Source organism: Rhea americana, unplaced genomic scaffold (assembly GCF_003343005.1).
Source record: "Rhea americana isolate MKP2758 unplaced genomic scaffold, rheAme1 scaffold_38, whole genome shotgun sequence".
NCBI classification, from domain to species: Eukaryota; Metazoa; Chordata; class Aves; order Rheiformes; family Rheidae; genus Rhea; species Rhea americana.
Genome location: NW_028186512.1, coordinates 3,396,669 through 3,412,444, shown reverse-complemented (window position 1 = coordinate 3,412,444; position 15,776 = coordinate 3,396,669). Strand labels below are relative to the sequence as shown.

The 15,776-nt window shown below is 37.2% G+C and overlaps 1 protein-coding gene across 1 annotated transcript in view; it reads left to right on the top strand.

The window, feature by feature from the left end:
• Positions 1-15,776, top strand: part of GAB1 (GRB2 associated binding protein 1) — a 54,400-nt gene that overhangs the window by 13,897 nt on the left and 24,727 nt on the right. Inside the window, exons 4-5 of the mRNA XM_085313152.1 lie at positions 8,481-8,694; positions 11,965-12,045. Of these exons, the coding sequence (XP_085169278.1) occupies positions 8,481-8,694; positions 11,965-12,045 (295 nt within the window). The remainder of the gene's footprint in view (positions 1-8,480; positions 8,695-11,964; positions 12,046-15,776) is intronic.

Here is a 15,776-nt window from a genome sequence, read left to right as displayed (position 1 = left end):
AGTGAGTAGACAGAATCATCATCTTGAATCATTGTTACGAGCCGTCGAGTCTCTAGATTTCTGGTTGTATATTATAGTGTGATGTATATTTTATAGCTGTTTCTTTTATAGGAGTTTGTTTTGTTTTGTTTTTGTTTCTTTTTTTTWAAGCAGGATTTAGTTATTCGGGGCTTAAATTTTAAACTTCCAGTGACTCTGAGACACCAGGAATAACAATTTTTGAACAACCTAAATAATTTGTCTGTTTTTATAAAGAAATATGTGAGTATTTTTGTGCTTTCTTCTGCTAAAGCTTCTTGTTTGGAAATGGAAGCTGTAAAGCATTTTTCTTCAAATGCATATACAAAAATGGAGGAGGGAGCTACACATGAGCATGAATTTTAATTATTTTACCACTGAGTTTCATACAGCCCTTCTAACATTCATATTTTCCCTGTAAGGTAATAATAGGTATGGTTTAATCATTTAGAGATTAAAATATAGCTGTAGGCAAAAATGTCTTGCTGCTAATTTGGGTGTTAAAGTACAGTGAGAGACCTTCTTGAATGGAATAGCAGAAATGGACATGGGAAATCATCATTTTCCTGTGCTTGGTGCTGTGAAGGTCTCTGCTGAAATATTGTGACTTGAGCTTCCAGAAGGATGAGGATAAATGCTCAAAAAACAATAGGTTTTAAAAGAAAACATTTCCTTTGTGTGATCTATGAGGAGAAAAGGTGAAGGATTTGATCTTGTTCTTCCTAGAAAGAGAACACTTAGGGAAGAGGACTAGGTAGAGCTGACTTTAAAAGTATAAAAAGTCGTGATAAGTAGGGCATGGATTGATTGTTATCTACGTCTACCAGTAGATGAAGAGAGAAGTGACTGTTTTCAGTTTCAGTGACTATGTAAAACTAGATGATGAGAAACAACTTTATAGGATAGTTAAACACAGGTACAGATTGCCTGAGAACAGCCTTTGAAAGCCCTTCCTGAGAATTCAGCAGACATCTGTCATGAATGTTTTATACATGATCCTATCTCAAAACTGTCTTTTCTAGCTCAGTGGTCTATGATGTAGTGGATTGCATGCTTGGCAGAGCAGTGGAAGGAGGAAATAATCTTACTATATACAAGTATGTTACTTGAATGTATTCATTTGAGTAAAGGTAACAGTAATAAAACTGAAAGAAAAGAAGGGAAGAACAAGAAGACAAAGATAACCGACAGTCCTTATGATGATGGAAATTATTTTCTTTAACTACATTTGGGATTATGTATGTAAACATAATTGTAATATAGATCATACTCTGAAAGAACTATAGCTTGCTTCACATGCAGCTCTTTCAAAGTCCGCAGTACTTCTGTTCAGGCAATTGCTATCTGATGCATTTGTCTTATGCCATCTGTATTTTGCACAGTAAAATTATCTTTAGATAACTAGATTTTTTTTTACATTATCTTCCGATAAAATATACACTCTATTTGGGCGCTTCAAGCTGATCATAGCTTGGGTGTAAAATCAGTGATCAGCAGGATGGATGCAAATCCACATTGCTCCCCCCTGCTCCTTATGTTCTTCTCAACTGAATTACTAATTCAATAATTATTAATAATGCTGCACTGTCAGGCATTGCTACTGCTATATTTTGTCGAGATCATAGTGAACTTCTTAGTATCAGATCGGGATACCACGGGTGCTGTCTGTTCCACAAGTGTGCAACAGAAAATTGACCTTGTCATTAAGAACTTACCTGGATTAAGATGAGAGTCAACATCTGAGCAAACATAGAAGTAAAAGCAAATACAGCAGTTTTGACCATTGTGACAGATAAGTCATCTTAGTGCATTGGTTGTTGGACTGTTGTTGAATTCTGAGATTATAGGGAAGATATTTTTGGGGGAGACTGCAGTAAATAAGTGGTGGACATTAGAGGTGTTTGGAGTGCTCTTCTAGCATGAAAGCAGCCTATAAGAAATAAATGTGGATTTGTTTTTTTCTAAACTTTGACAAGTGGATTATAGAGGCTAGCACACTTGGCAAACCAAAATTGGTATCTCAGTATCATATAATGTATGTTGTTGATGTTGGTCATGGAAGGTCTCAAAAGCGAAGAGAAATAGCCTAACCTTTTGGACAAAGGAAGGGAGGCTCTGGAGGCGTGTAAAGAGAAGCACACTGACAGAGTAATAAGATTAGAAGTCTTCATAACAAAGTTCTCAATGGGTATGAGTGGGGCAGGAATGGAGTAGTAAAATGGGAATTTGTTACCTTCTTTGAACGATACAGTGTAAAAAGTCTGAATGTGGTTGTTTATTTTAGTAAGTTTGTTGATAGGGAGGATTCTACTGTAGAGATGAGGTACACAAAAGGTGTATAAAGAAAATGTGAGATTTTTGACATGTCTTTGGTCTAGTTAATGAGAAAGAAGGTCAGGTCAAAGATGACATGCAGGAGGATGAGTGCCCTTGAGTGGGGAGAAAAGCATAACAGCAAAAGAACTGAGTGAAGTATTAGGAGAGAGGGCTGCCAGGTAAGGATTGTTGGCCAGTTGTCTTAAAAGTGAGGCAGTAAATTTAGGAGGAATAGCAACACAAGGGCGTACTTTTTGTGGGGGCTTTTTGAGTTATTTGCTTTGAGGAAACAGGTTGCGGGGAAATGGCCACTGACGTATAGAAGTATGATTTTGACACAGAGGCAAGGTGGAATTGCTAAAAGGCTGATGAGAATAAACTGTGAAGGAAGTTGTCGCTGTCACAAAATTTCATTGCAGTGTGATAACAAAATTAGAAGAGGCAGGTCCAGAAAAGGACTTGAGATTTGGCATCGYAGATCTGATAGTGGCTAAAAAGTTGAGTAAAGGCAGGCAAAGCACAGAGACTCATTATGTAGTATCCACGGAAGAAAGGGAAGATGACAGAATGAGAAAATGCCTGTGACATTGGCTGGTATGGTAAAGGACAGATGGTTTAAAGAGAAGGTGGTGGGAGAGATGGCGTAAAATCTGCAACCAAGAATATAGTACATCCTCTGTTATAGGTATCTAAGAGAAGAAAAAAAGAAATATATTAAAAATAAATCATTTAGTATAATCACATTTGTGCCATTAAAATCATCTGAAGTGTTGCCTGGATAAGGGGTCTGCAGGATGTTGTGCAAACTGCTAATTCTCAGGTCATGAGGTGCTTTGAGTTATTAYGTGGAGTGCTAAAAATATCCTTTCAGTAGCCCATAGGTGCCTATGAATCTGGACAGATTGGTGTAGCCATGGTTGGGCAAACTTGCCATGTGACTGGAGCAGTCTGTTTGGGGGAGAAAAACTGCATAGACCTTTATAGTGAAGGAAGAGATAAGTGAACTTTTTTATGCAGTGGACTGTGCTCTTTCTCATCGTAAACACCCACGGAAGTTACCCTATAACAGTAATTCTTGATTATTTTTCCTCTGTACCCCAGCCTGTGTGCCGTCTGAAGATGGAGAGACAGGCTACATACTTTTTCTTTTTTTCCTTTTGAATGAACTGTTTTCAAAATAAAATTACAAGTGTGGAGGGGCAATTTGGAATGGAAATGCTTTCAATATTTTTGAATTTTAGATGGTAACCCAAAGTACATCTTAAATTTACATATGAACTGTAGGTGATATGTATGAAGTTATACATGTGAGCTCTGAAAGCCGGAAACTTTAGCATGTGGTAGAAACTCAAGAAGAGGATCTGGTTATATTTATGGTTCCTATGCAGGAGACAGAGCTGTCCTGGGAATCAAATAAAGTAGGCAAGTACTGAATTCTTTGTTTTAAAAATAGCCTATTATGTGTATCTTCAGAAGAAGATATACAAGATACTGTAATATGATGTTAAAATAAAAACTTAATGTACAAAAGATGGGCTTCTTAAAGTCTCTTTAGAAGGTTTTTTTTCCTGACTCTAGCAGAGATGCTCAGAACAGGGTTGTTGCATAGATTTTTGTATTGATTATAAGCTGATCATTTACGCTGAAAACCTCCCTAAGCCAAGCTTGGGGTGCTGCCAAACCCCAACTAACATGTCTGTGCATCTTCTGGGCCAGATCTGACTTGCACCTGCTGAGTTAGGTATGTGGACAGAGCAAGTGCTTGTCTGTGCCAGTCAGTTTTGACATGCTCTGTGTGTGTGTGTGTGTGTGTGTGTGTGTGCGCGCGTGCGTGCGTGTATGCACACGTGCACGTGTGGCTTCCTGCTTCCAGGACCTTTCCTTTGAAACCACGTGGGAGCTGACACTAGAGGAAGCTCCAGCAGTGTATCTCAGGACGTACGTTATATCAAGGTAGCAATTTACTTGCTGAACTGCTGCAGAGATGATGACTTACTAGACTTAATTTAAAAAAAATCCCTTTAAGGATTAAAGTGATGATGTATTTGTATCATATCTTTGTGTTTTTTTTTTTATTTATGTGCACCATGCACACTGGATGCATATAGAAAAATAAGTAATATAAAACTACAAATTACCAATCTTCTATACAGTTGTATATTTTTATGGCAACCACCATTTTCTGCAATTTTTTGTTCAAGGTTATTCTAATATTTTGTAGGCTTTTTTTATTAGAACATCTGCATCACAGTAAATAGATTGAATGAGTCATCTCAGAGAGGAATAGTAGAATCATACAATTACATATCTGTTGCTGATTCATTGTTACAATGGGAAAATCCCATTTCTATTTTAGTCTTTTGCACATTCTGTAAAGAGTGCTTTTTCTTACTTTTCATCAGTGCAACTTTGACATTTAAATGGTGATTTTTGTAACAAGGCTCTCAGTTTCTCATTTGTTGCTCACTTTATGAGAAAACTTTGTACGAGTATTTTCATAATCAGAATATTGAATAGAGACTGTATTACATGATGCAGCAAACAATTTCATTTCTGCCCTTGTGGAAAAGGGAGGGTAGGGGGGAAAAAGACTCACTGCACACTTCCACGCTCAGATTGCTCATGAAGTACAGACACTGGAACATGAGGAATAAGGAAGATGTATGTGTTTCAGAGTGAAGAGGGGAGCCTTTTATTGTGCATGTAGGAAAAAGTGTTCTTTTCACCTCTCGTTAATTTTCTTAATTGTTTTGTCAGTAGGGCAAATATAAAGAAGCTTATGAGAAAAAACTGAACAAATTCTAGAAGAAATGCTGCCACTAACTGCTCTTAACAAACAAATTAAGAAAAAATAAAACTCTTTCTGTTCTAAGAAAGTTTTCTGTTCTAGCTGTACTGAATACAGGAATTATGAAAACAAAATGGGATTCTTGTTATACTCATTTGCATGTTAAATATTCTGGATGCTTTTCCAGTTCCCCTTTATTTTAAAGCAGTCCTAGTGTCTGAGCTCGGGGAGCAAACCAAGTGACTTAGAACGCTCTTTGGTGTACGGATGACCCCTTCCCTAAAAATCTGCTAATTCAAAACGAAGCAAGTTGGTTATTGTGCACTTTATCCCAGTAGCCTATAATGATTTAAACGAGTAAGTAGCTGAAGAGAATATTTGACAGTGTCCAAATAGGCAAGCAGAGCATTCATTTTATTGTATCAGTAATGAGTTATTACCATTACTCTTTTTTTGATAGTCTTATTTTATATAGCATGAATAGGTGAAGTAAATAAGTAGCCTAGCAGCAAAGTGTTTAAAACTGAGTTTGCTTGCTCTTTAAAGTGAATATTAGCTTACAGTAAGTATTTAACATGTGTAAAAGGCATTTATGAGAAAGAATTTCAGACCAGAAAGTTGATACTTGAGTAGTTTAGTGTTCTGTCCACCCCAAAAAAACAGATCTGTAAGGGAGCTCAGGGTGCTTGTCAAATGCTATGTCAAAATAAATGAGGCAGTTCATCACAAGAAAAATATTCCTAACTATTCATTAATGTTAATGGGCTCCAAATGAGCTATCCTTGCTCAGAAAAGAGATCATGACAACCTTCTGTGTTAGTTTGACAGTGTCACCTTTAATGCTCAGTAACAATTAAAAGGCAAGTGGCAGGTTAGGATAGGAATGGTGAGAAATACTATGTCTTTTTAAGGCAATAAGAGTGTCCCAGACCTTGTGCAATAATCATTTTCCTTTCTCAGGAAGGAGTTAGTAGAACAAGGAGAGGTGAAGGGGAACAAGATCTGAAATTACCTCTACACCAGGAAAAAATGAGCAGCAGCGTCAACTCAGTAAAGCTGTAGCAAACTGTAAGATTCAGAATGGAGATTATGAATAGGAGACAATCGTTGCTGTTTCTCTGAAGACAAGAGCTGAAGGATGTCAAGTGAAATTATCAGTTTTAAAACAAAAGGAAGTACTTTTTCACGCCATGCGTAATACATGGTGGAACTCATTGCCACAGGATGTTGTGGAGGTCAAAAATATCGATGTGCTCAAGAGAGGTGAGACAAGTTCAAAGATGAAAAGTCTGTCAGGCTGGTAAGCACAGAATGTGGATGCAGCCTCTATCCTGGGATGTCCCTAAGATGTAGATTGCCTAAAGCTGGGCGAAGTATGCCAGACTTGCCTTGCTGCTTTTGCTTAGTTTAAGTATTTGCAAAGTAGTGACTATCAGAGATGCATAGTGGGCTTCAGAGACTTCATATCTGAGTCAGTATATTTAGTCTAATGCTCTTCATCAGCTTGCCTACTTTTGCGATGTTTTTAATTTTTTTGTTTTGGTTTGGTTTTTTTTTCATTTTTAAGAATATCATGCTTTCCCCCCTCTCCCCCCGASCCCCTAACATGGTGGATATGTTGCCTCTTTAGGGCTTCTTATTTTTATTTTTCRACACAGAAAGCTGTTACTCTTGAGTCTGTTGCCCTTTCTGGGAATGCCATTGCATATTTTTTCTGAATGCGTCAGCCTCACAGAGACATGCCTGTTGGTATATACCTCTTCTGACAACCTGGGGTCTAATTAACACATCCATCTTCCTTGTAAGCTTCAGGGACATCCTATTTGATTTCTCTTTTTTTTTTCCCTCTTGCATGAGCACAACACCAGGCAGACCTAATGATCAGCACCTTCGAATTTGTGAAGGTTGTGTGTACTTGGGGACAAGGGGCAGGGACAGGGATTGTGGTACGCTGTAGCTTTTTGAGATCTCACTTCTCCATAAACATGGAGTGAGAGTGTGTATGGAAGGAAACCTATCTCCTGCCTTTTCTCTCTGTCCTTTTTTTGTTTGTTTTTGTTATCATCTCCCCGTATGTGGGTTATCTGAGTTGAGGAATTTTCATACATCTCCTAGACTTCCTCACCCCAAATGGATGCGATGGGATTTAATTTCTGAACCTGTGTAAGTCCTACGGGAGTTTAAAGCCAATACAGATACTCCTATTTCTACCTCTAGATCACTTGCTCCTTGTGTACACAGAGCTGGAAGCAGGAGGGCTATGTTCTGGTCCTTTTGTCAGGTCCTTCCCAGAACTGTACTAGGAAACAGAAGCTGGATGAAATCATTTTGCAGGCTATGGCTGGCCTGTATGTCTAAAAGGAGCAGTCTGCTCTGTGATGACAGTATGATCATAACTTTCATTAAAACAGTGCTAATAATTGGCTTCCATTTTTGGAATGTGCAAGTTGGAATGTACAGTGAGTTGCAAGTACAAGGGGGTCTTGATAATTATGGAATCATTTGCTTCGTTATGTCATTCTTATTTCATGCATCACTGCAACAATCAAAAGGAGTGAAATAATTGTTTAATGCTTGATAGTGTCAATATTTTCCAGCCTCGCAGATAATTTAACAGTCAGGATATGTGTATTCTGAGCCTGTATGAATAGGAAGTAGAGAATTATAAAGAGAAGATTCAAAAAAAAAAATTCCTCTGACTACTGGGTTTACATCACTAAAATAAAAAGTGAGGTTATGTAATAAAGGAGCTTACTGGAACATGGTACCTGTTGTACCTCTGCTTTTATAGTATTAAGGGATCTTCCACTGCAAAAGCAAAGTCATCTTGCCTGTTGCTTTTCAGATATTGAGAGAGGCTATTTCTTGCCTGGTAACTGATCTTGAATAGTGAAGTGACCTTGGTCAAAAGGGGTGAATACATGGAAATGCGGGCTCAGATTGTCAAATTCAAGTAGTAACATTATGGACCTGTGTCTGTTCTTGATTAAAACCATGGATTTGTATTCTTAGCTGTTGTACCACAGCATTCGGCATCTTTGTTCTTTTTGTAACCAGAAAACAGGTTAAATAAGTCAGACTGTTAAGGCAAGGCATAACCTCTAGTTCCAAGGTGTGCTTAAGAAATTGGTTACTGTTGAAAGAATCTGAGGAGACTCATGAAGTTTCTGAAATGAACAATAATGTCCAACATTGAGATTTGCTTATTGCCCATGTAGTTTGTAGTTTAAAATTAAAAAAAAAAAAAAAACTTTCCTTATGTGTATTTTGTTAAGAAACGGTTTTGTAGTATTATAAGAGTATTGGATCATTGAGGAAAAAAGAAAAAAAAAAAAGCAATGTACTTCTGTGCTTGCAGATGCTGTGAAGCCACCCGTCAGCTCTTTACAAGCATCTGCGGAGCTACCCTTGCCCATCAACACTTCACCACCTTCTACACAAGCAGAATCTTCCCTACCTCCTCCTTACCAGTTTATTAACATCCCCCCACTGGAGTCTTCCTCCGGTCAAGAAGATCCTCAAGACTACCTACTGCTAATAAACTGTCAGAGTAAAAAACCTGAACCTATGAAGTAAGTGATCTTTTTCTTAATAGCATTTATTTGTATAGGCCAAGGATGTTTGTGCTGAAAACTTTTTTTATTGACAAGTTGTTGAAAATTTGGATGCATGTGATCTAGGGGGGAGTTGACTGTAAGTGTTACTTTTTTCTGTGCTTGAACTTCTTGTAGCAATAGTAAATTGTTTGATCAGTGCTAGACCCATATTGCATTCTTCAAAAGTGTGTGCAGTAATTGCCAATATGAAGCATCAGATTAAAGCAGTGAATCCAGGGCTGACTTTATAGCCTGGGGCGATGTGCAGCGCACGGAGTGAAGTACCACCCTTTAGCTGCACCGTGGTGTGTTTCAGTCCAGTCTACAACTAGAGGAAGCTGAAGGAATTTAGCGTTCTTGCCTTTGTGGTACTTGGCACTCCAGTTTAGCCAGTTAAACCTTTCACAGAAAAGATTCAGTAATGCAGGCTGAAATTTGTTGTCACCTACCTGGTTACCACATCACTGAATATAGCAATCCTCAAATGGTATCTATAGCCTTATTGCTAATATAGTTTGAACTCAGTCAAAACTCTTTATGAGTAAAAGATAATTATTTTATGATGACTTGGAATATCAGAGACTCAAATCACTCAGTTTCTGTATCTTGAGTTTTATGGGGTCTTAACATTTTTCTGAAGAATACATACAAAAAAAAAATCTACAGCTGAAATAAGTCTTATTCATTACTGAATAAAAAGTACTTACACAGTTAATTCTCCAGAGGAGTGTGCAATGTTAGTATTTAAGGAAACAACTGAGAACTTCTGCTCAGTTAAATGTATACATATTCCTCCAACTGTGACTTCTAACTGAAACAGATGTACGGCACCTCCTGCACAGTAAGGTATGATATCTGATGGTAACTATCTGGGAGACATCTCCCACCCCACCCCCAAATGGATCATGGTGGCCAAACTTGGAACAGGCTGCTCAGGGACCTCGTGGAATCTCCCTTTTTCAAGACTTAAAAAAGTGGGCAAGGTCGTGAGCAACCTCATTTGACTTTGAAGTTGCCTCTGCTTAGAGGAATTGGAGTGGGAAGGAGGGTTAGACCAGATGATCTCTGAAAGCCCTTTCCAGCCTTGGTTATTCAGTGGGAGAACATTATAGACCTCTGTGGGAAGCTTCTTTATTTATAATAATATGAAATAATGTCTTTTGAGGTATTTCCAGAAAAACAAAGCTAAACAGAACTGCATATTGTTTTTGTGATTGCAGAAATATGCAYTGAAGGCTGACGGAAGTTTCCTTTGAAAGTGTTTTCATGAGTATTTCACGTTCTCCCTTAGGGCCATACATTTTAGCGTCGGTGCCTTCTTCATCAGCACCTTGATGCTCTGCCAGTTTTACCTATGCCATGTGCTTTCTGTTCCCTTGGCATTTTCATCTTGCTCTATTATGCCTGAGGACTTTCCTGCTCCATTTACTGATGATTACATGGTAGGAAAGCATCCACCCTTCACAATCTTCCTTGTAAAACAGAAAGCTGAATGAGCCTGCCAGTCCCCCAGCGCATGGGGTGTGCAGGTTACGGGCAGCACAGTATCCCAAAACATCCTGCGGGAGAAGGGGATACCCGATGTTTAGTTTCTTAAAGTGTGAGAAGTTTGAATGTTCAGTGGCGTTTAGCAGCTGGTAGTAGCAGTGGCTGCGAGGAATGTTACTGTTCCTGCTAAGTGTTATGCCTGTCCTTCTTTGGTTCGTTTCCTTTCTAGAATGGCTTGGCAGAGAGCTTTCATTTTAGTGCCCTGGCTTATCAGAAGTATTTCAGGGTATTAGTTTGGGTCTGTAAGGGATGGGCACAGAAGGGGTTTCTAAAACCACATGAAGAATGTGTTTTAAAACTGTCAAGATTAAGATGTGTAATTGACTTTTGACGACTTGTGCAGTTGTGTGGTTTGTGGGTTAAGTAGAAGGAGTGAAGTCTGAGGGGACCATGAAAAGGGACACAAAATTGGGCAAGGTATAGAGCCCTGTAGTGGGTAGCCTACGGATTTTGGGGAACACATAGATGCCACAGGAGAGTAGGTATTTTGGGGTTAGGGAAGGCAGAATATTTTATGAATATAAAACAGACAAAGGAACTGAGAAAGGATTGGATGAAGCATTTGGGAGCATGGAGATTGTTTAAATGATATTTTAGAGRTATTTGAAGTCAGTGAACATAAGCATTGTGGTTAGTTGGGAATGACAGGCTTATTGTAATATGTTTAAGTTTGCTAATTAAGTATGTCTTTTTCTTAAGAAGGTTGTAATAAGGAAAATTCAGAATAATTCAGAATCAGTTATGTTGGAGTTTGTTTCACTTAAGGAAGCTGTTTGTTTCATCTTTGATATAGTAGGTATCCTGCGAAGTTTTGCTAAATTTGAGCCAGAGTATAGTTGATATAGACCCTTTCCTATGGACTTACAACTTTTATCTGTGTAGCGTATTAAGATGGTCAGTTAGAGAACATTGTGTGCATTACTCCAATCTACCTTCTAGCAAGTGAAGAAAAACTAAATGGTCATTTTCCCATTAACCTGAAGACCTGGAATAATTAATCTATGAATTTGATGATACAGCTTTTATTATTTCTTTATGGGAAAAATATTTTGTCAATACTCATTAGTAGTAAAGTGTAATAGTTATAATTCAATATATATTATAATTCAATGGGCAGATATTATTACTTGAATTGTTTATTTTTATAATGTTTTCTCTTTAGACCTTGAAGACTATATGCAGAAGGCACGCTTTTTATTCTAATTTTGCATGTTACTTTATAGATAATCCAGGAATCAATTAATTTTATTTCAGGGCTTTGGGATTTTTCTACAGGTAAGGTGCATAACTCTAAAAAAAAAAATAGAGGAAGCAGCTAAGCTGTTTGTTTGGAATTTTTAAGAGTTCTTGTGTTTTGAAACTAGTAAGTAATTTCCAAGTGCTTCTTTGCTGGGTCCTGCAAAGTAGCAAATGCTGTTGTGAGGATATCACATATTGTTGGACACAGTACTTGTAGTTGTACTACTAGTGCTGTATTTTGTCTAAAATAATGCAGTTTTATGTACTGATCTCTACTGACTTGAAAAAGAGTATTGTTTGACTGGAGCATTTAGTGAAATTCAAAGGTTCGTGTTTGGATAATATGTAAGAAAATGCAATGCAAGACACTTTCCAAAACTTTATTGTTCTGGTTCATTTGAGAGGTATATTCAGGTATTAAATGCTATCTTCCTCATCTTTTCTGTGTTTATGAACCAGCCAAGGGCCATCCTTTCTCTCTGAAGAAGGGCAGGAATACCTTCTATTAGAAGATTTTGAAAGTAAAAAGATTCCGTTGCAGTGAGTGAACAATAGCTGCTTTTGGAATGCGTGTGAGAAATTAATCACAGAGCCATTAACTTGCCTGAAAATACTCTTTGTTTGAGACACGCTGCATGGTGTTCTGTAAGTTTTAACAGGAAGAAAAAACTATGTAACCCTGGCTTCCATTTTCTGGAAATAACTGTAGTCAAGATAGAGCTATTTGTTTATCTATTTATTTATTTATTACTCCTCAATTTCTATTATGATTGCTTTTTCTACTCCATATTACTGGTGCACAAGACCAATTTTGCTGCTGTTCTCTGTTTATAGAGTCTGTTTGGTCTGTTGTATTGATTGCTGCAGCTGGGAAAAGAATCAGCTTGAAAAGACGAGTGGTCAAGCCAGACCATATACAACATACTCAAATTATAATGGTTACTGCTCTGACTAAAATACTTTGAAAACTCTGTCCTAGTCATCTGTTAGCCATTAATTTTTAGTGCATAGGGGCAGACTTGCTTATTTGATATTATATGATCATTCCATTCAGAAACTTTCCTGAAATACGTGCACTTTGCCACTTCCAAATGCACAGATTTTATGTGTTTACAGATGGAGAATACAAGCAAATTTGAGTGTGACACCCTGCCCTCACACCACGTCCGCTCTGTGCACCTTAATGTATGGTGCTTATAGATCATCAGGCTATGTAGTTATTTCCCGATACATGGAAAGAGGTGCCTAGTCTAAGCATTGAGTACAGAATAGTTTTGACACTGCTGGCACAATTTGCAGATGTGCATTGTACATATGGTATCACCATGAGATCAGGTCACAGTCCATCCTCTATTTATAGAGTTGTTAATTTTCTTCRTGTTATATCTACTTGGCCTTTATTTTAAATTGAGGAGAAAAGATGCTTTATTTGTCGTAATAAACAGTTTTGAATAGATTATTTAAGCCAAACAAATTTTTGTTGTTGTGTTGTTTTGAAGTGTATGGAAAAAAATATGAATTAAAAAAATGCAGAAGTTAGTAAGCTGCTTGTATTTGAGATTCTTTAAACAGGACTAAAATCTATTTCTGAGCTCTGATCCTCCTAACCTCACTTTCCTTGAGATAACATATGATTCAAATATACAGTGTAGTTTTTCAAAATTGTACATGTTCTTCTTATCACAACAAACAGTTAATATTGACTTTTGAAAACTATTTTAAACTTAATAGATTGAATTTCCTGTCTTCATTTCTGTGTGAAATGCTTCTCTCTTGGCCCTTGTTTCAGGCTATCTTCAAACTTGGACTTGTAAAATCAGATTGGCTACAACCCATTCATGTTTTGAAAAAGCAAATGACTGGCTTGACTGCTTCATGTCATGGTTTTTGAAAGTTTGCTTGCAGAAGTGCTTGTGGTCAGGARAGAATTAGAAGCAGCATTCAGTCAGAAATAGAAAAACTCTTAAATTTAAACATGACAGTATTGTTGTTTACATATGATGGGTACTCCTGAAGCATTAGCATCATACGTGCTGTGTGCATCTTGAGCTTTGGTTATACACACCAGCATGTTGTGCAGCTTTTAGAGTCAAATATAACTTGTTATCATTAGAATGTGTCTTAATGCCTGTTTAAAACCATCATCATGCCCAGAACTGGTAAGAATTTTAAGGACGGTTCCTCTGCTTGTGTGTCTGTGTAGGTACTATAAATGTCATTTGAGTTCTGGTGCATGGCTGAATGGATTAAAGTGATCCTAGTAAGTGTACAAGTCATGAATTCGAAAATAAAATTGAGTGCACTCTTTCTTTTGACTGTGCATTTCTGTACTGTTTTCATAAGATAAATTGTAGTGTTACATTTTATTTCTGTAGTTTTGGAAATACTTCTATTTTAAAGTATATCCTAGTGAGCTGAAACTAATAATTTTGGTTTTATAATTGATTGCCAATGTCCTGCTTCTCTAGACTGCCCATTTTATTTTTATAGCATATAAAATACTGACCAAGATTCTTGCCCTACTTGCTCATGTGAAACATGCATTATTTTTGCTGAACTTTGATCTGACTGCATACTGCAGAACTAGAAGAATACATCTTGAGCAAGAGGAACTTTTGAATGAACCTTTCAAGTAAATACGAGGGGCTGCTGGAGGGGTTAAGCTGAATGTCTTAGTAGTCACACAGTGTTTGTCTTGCTAATGTACTCTGTGACTTTATGTTTTTTTAAGTTCTATATGCTGTATTTTTGCAGTTATATTACGCTTTTACATTCACTCAGAAACCAGAGTGAAAAGTAAAGCAGAGCAGTGGTTCATTACTGAGCTTCGGAAGCTCTGAGGCAAAGCATAGCAAAGTGTTAGCAAAGAAAGGAGACGTGTTGGACATGGTCAGCATCGTAAGGAATATGGGAAGTTTCACTTGGTTAATCCAAAGATAAATACTTGATAAGGAAAGTTGCTCATCTTTTTGGAGATCTGTCAAACTAAATGTAAATTAGTCATCTAGAAACCAGTTTTGACCAGTGAGAAAGAACTTGAAGATTAATATTGTTTTTCTAAAGAAGAAGAATAAAGAACAAAACTAGGTAATAGATAGAGGTGCTGTAAAGCAAGAGAAGACTTTCATAAGGCTCTTGAGATAACGCAAGATAGCGTCTGTACTATTAAACAAGAAAAAAAAACAGTTGGTTAGGTAAATGGCATCTTGCTTGACTTCACGTGTCCAGTGTAAGCTAATCAGATTTCGTTGGTAGCTGACAGAGAGAGAGGCAGTTCGGGAGTGGTTCATGCCAGTTTTAGACAGATATCTAAGAAGAATGGATTGTGTTTCTCACTGTCTCCATTTCTCCAGTGACAGTAGAGAAAACCTAAATGAATAGCTAAACTGGATTCCTTTCTTCTCGGATTACTAGAACCCACGGAGATAAATCCAACCCTGCCTTAAGCAAGAAAGTTTTCTGTGATATTATCAACAAACTGAAATTTAATTAATACGTAGTGGCTGTGATCACTTCAGAAAGAGCCTCTTAAAATAAGGCGAAAATGCTTCTTGTGATACTTGCACTGATTTTTTTGTATTTTATTCCTTAGAAGAGTTTTATAAACTGTTTGGTCCAGTTGCTTAATAGAGCTTAAAAGCAGCAGCAGCAGCTATTCATGACACACGCATGCTGAAATATAGACACTTATTGTTAAGTGTGTCATGTACATGTAAATATTCACAATGATATGGTTCTGTGGTAACAAGAATAGGAAATATCATAATATGATTGATAAAACTGTGTGGAACTCATTAATTCCACCTGTCTTAATATTTGCTATCATTCTGACTTGCATTTAAAGCAGGAGTCAGACTTGTAACAAAACTTCTGTCTGGAGTGAGATATCTGGGGAGTTCTACCCAGGGAAAAGTTTGGCGTGAGTTTACTACCCCTGTTGGTTTGAACCAGTATTAGTGAGTGCTGTTCTCATAAAAGACAGATTTTTTTTTCAAAGAAATCAAATGCAAACCACTGTCTACTTCTATCTAACAGTGCTACCTTAACTTAAGTTCAAGGCAAAAGCATTCATTTTTTGTAAATATACCCTATGGATATTTTCTTTTTTTCCTGTAAGAGCAGGCTACTTTTCTCCTATTTCTTGTTTTATCTGTTATTTGTCTCTCCTTTATGTATTTTGAATCAAGCTTGAATTGTCAGTAAATAACTTTAAGCATACACTGTATAGTGTTGCAGGTAGTCTTTTTTTTTTTTTTTTTTTTTTTTTTTTT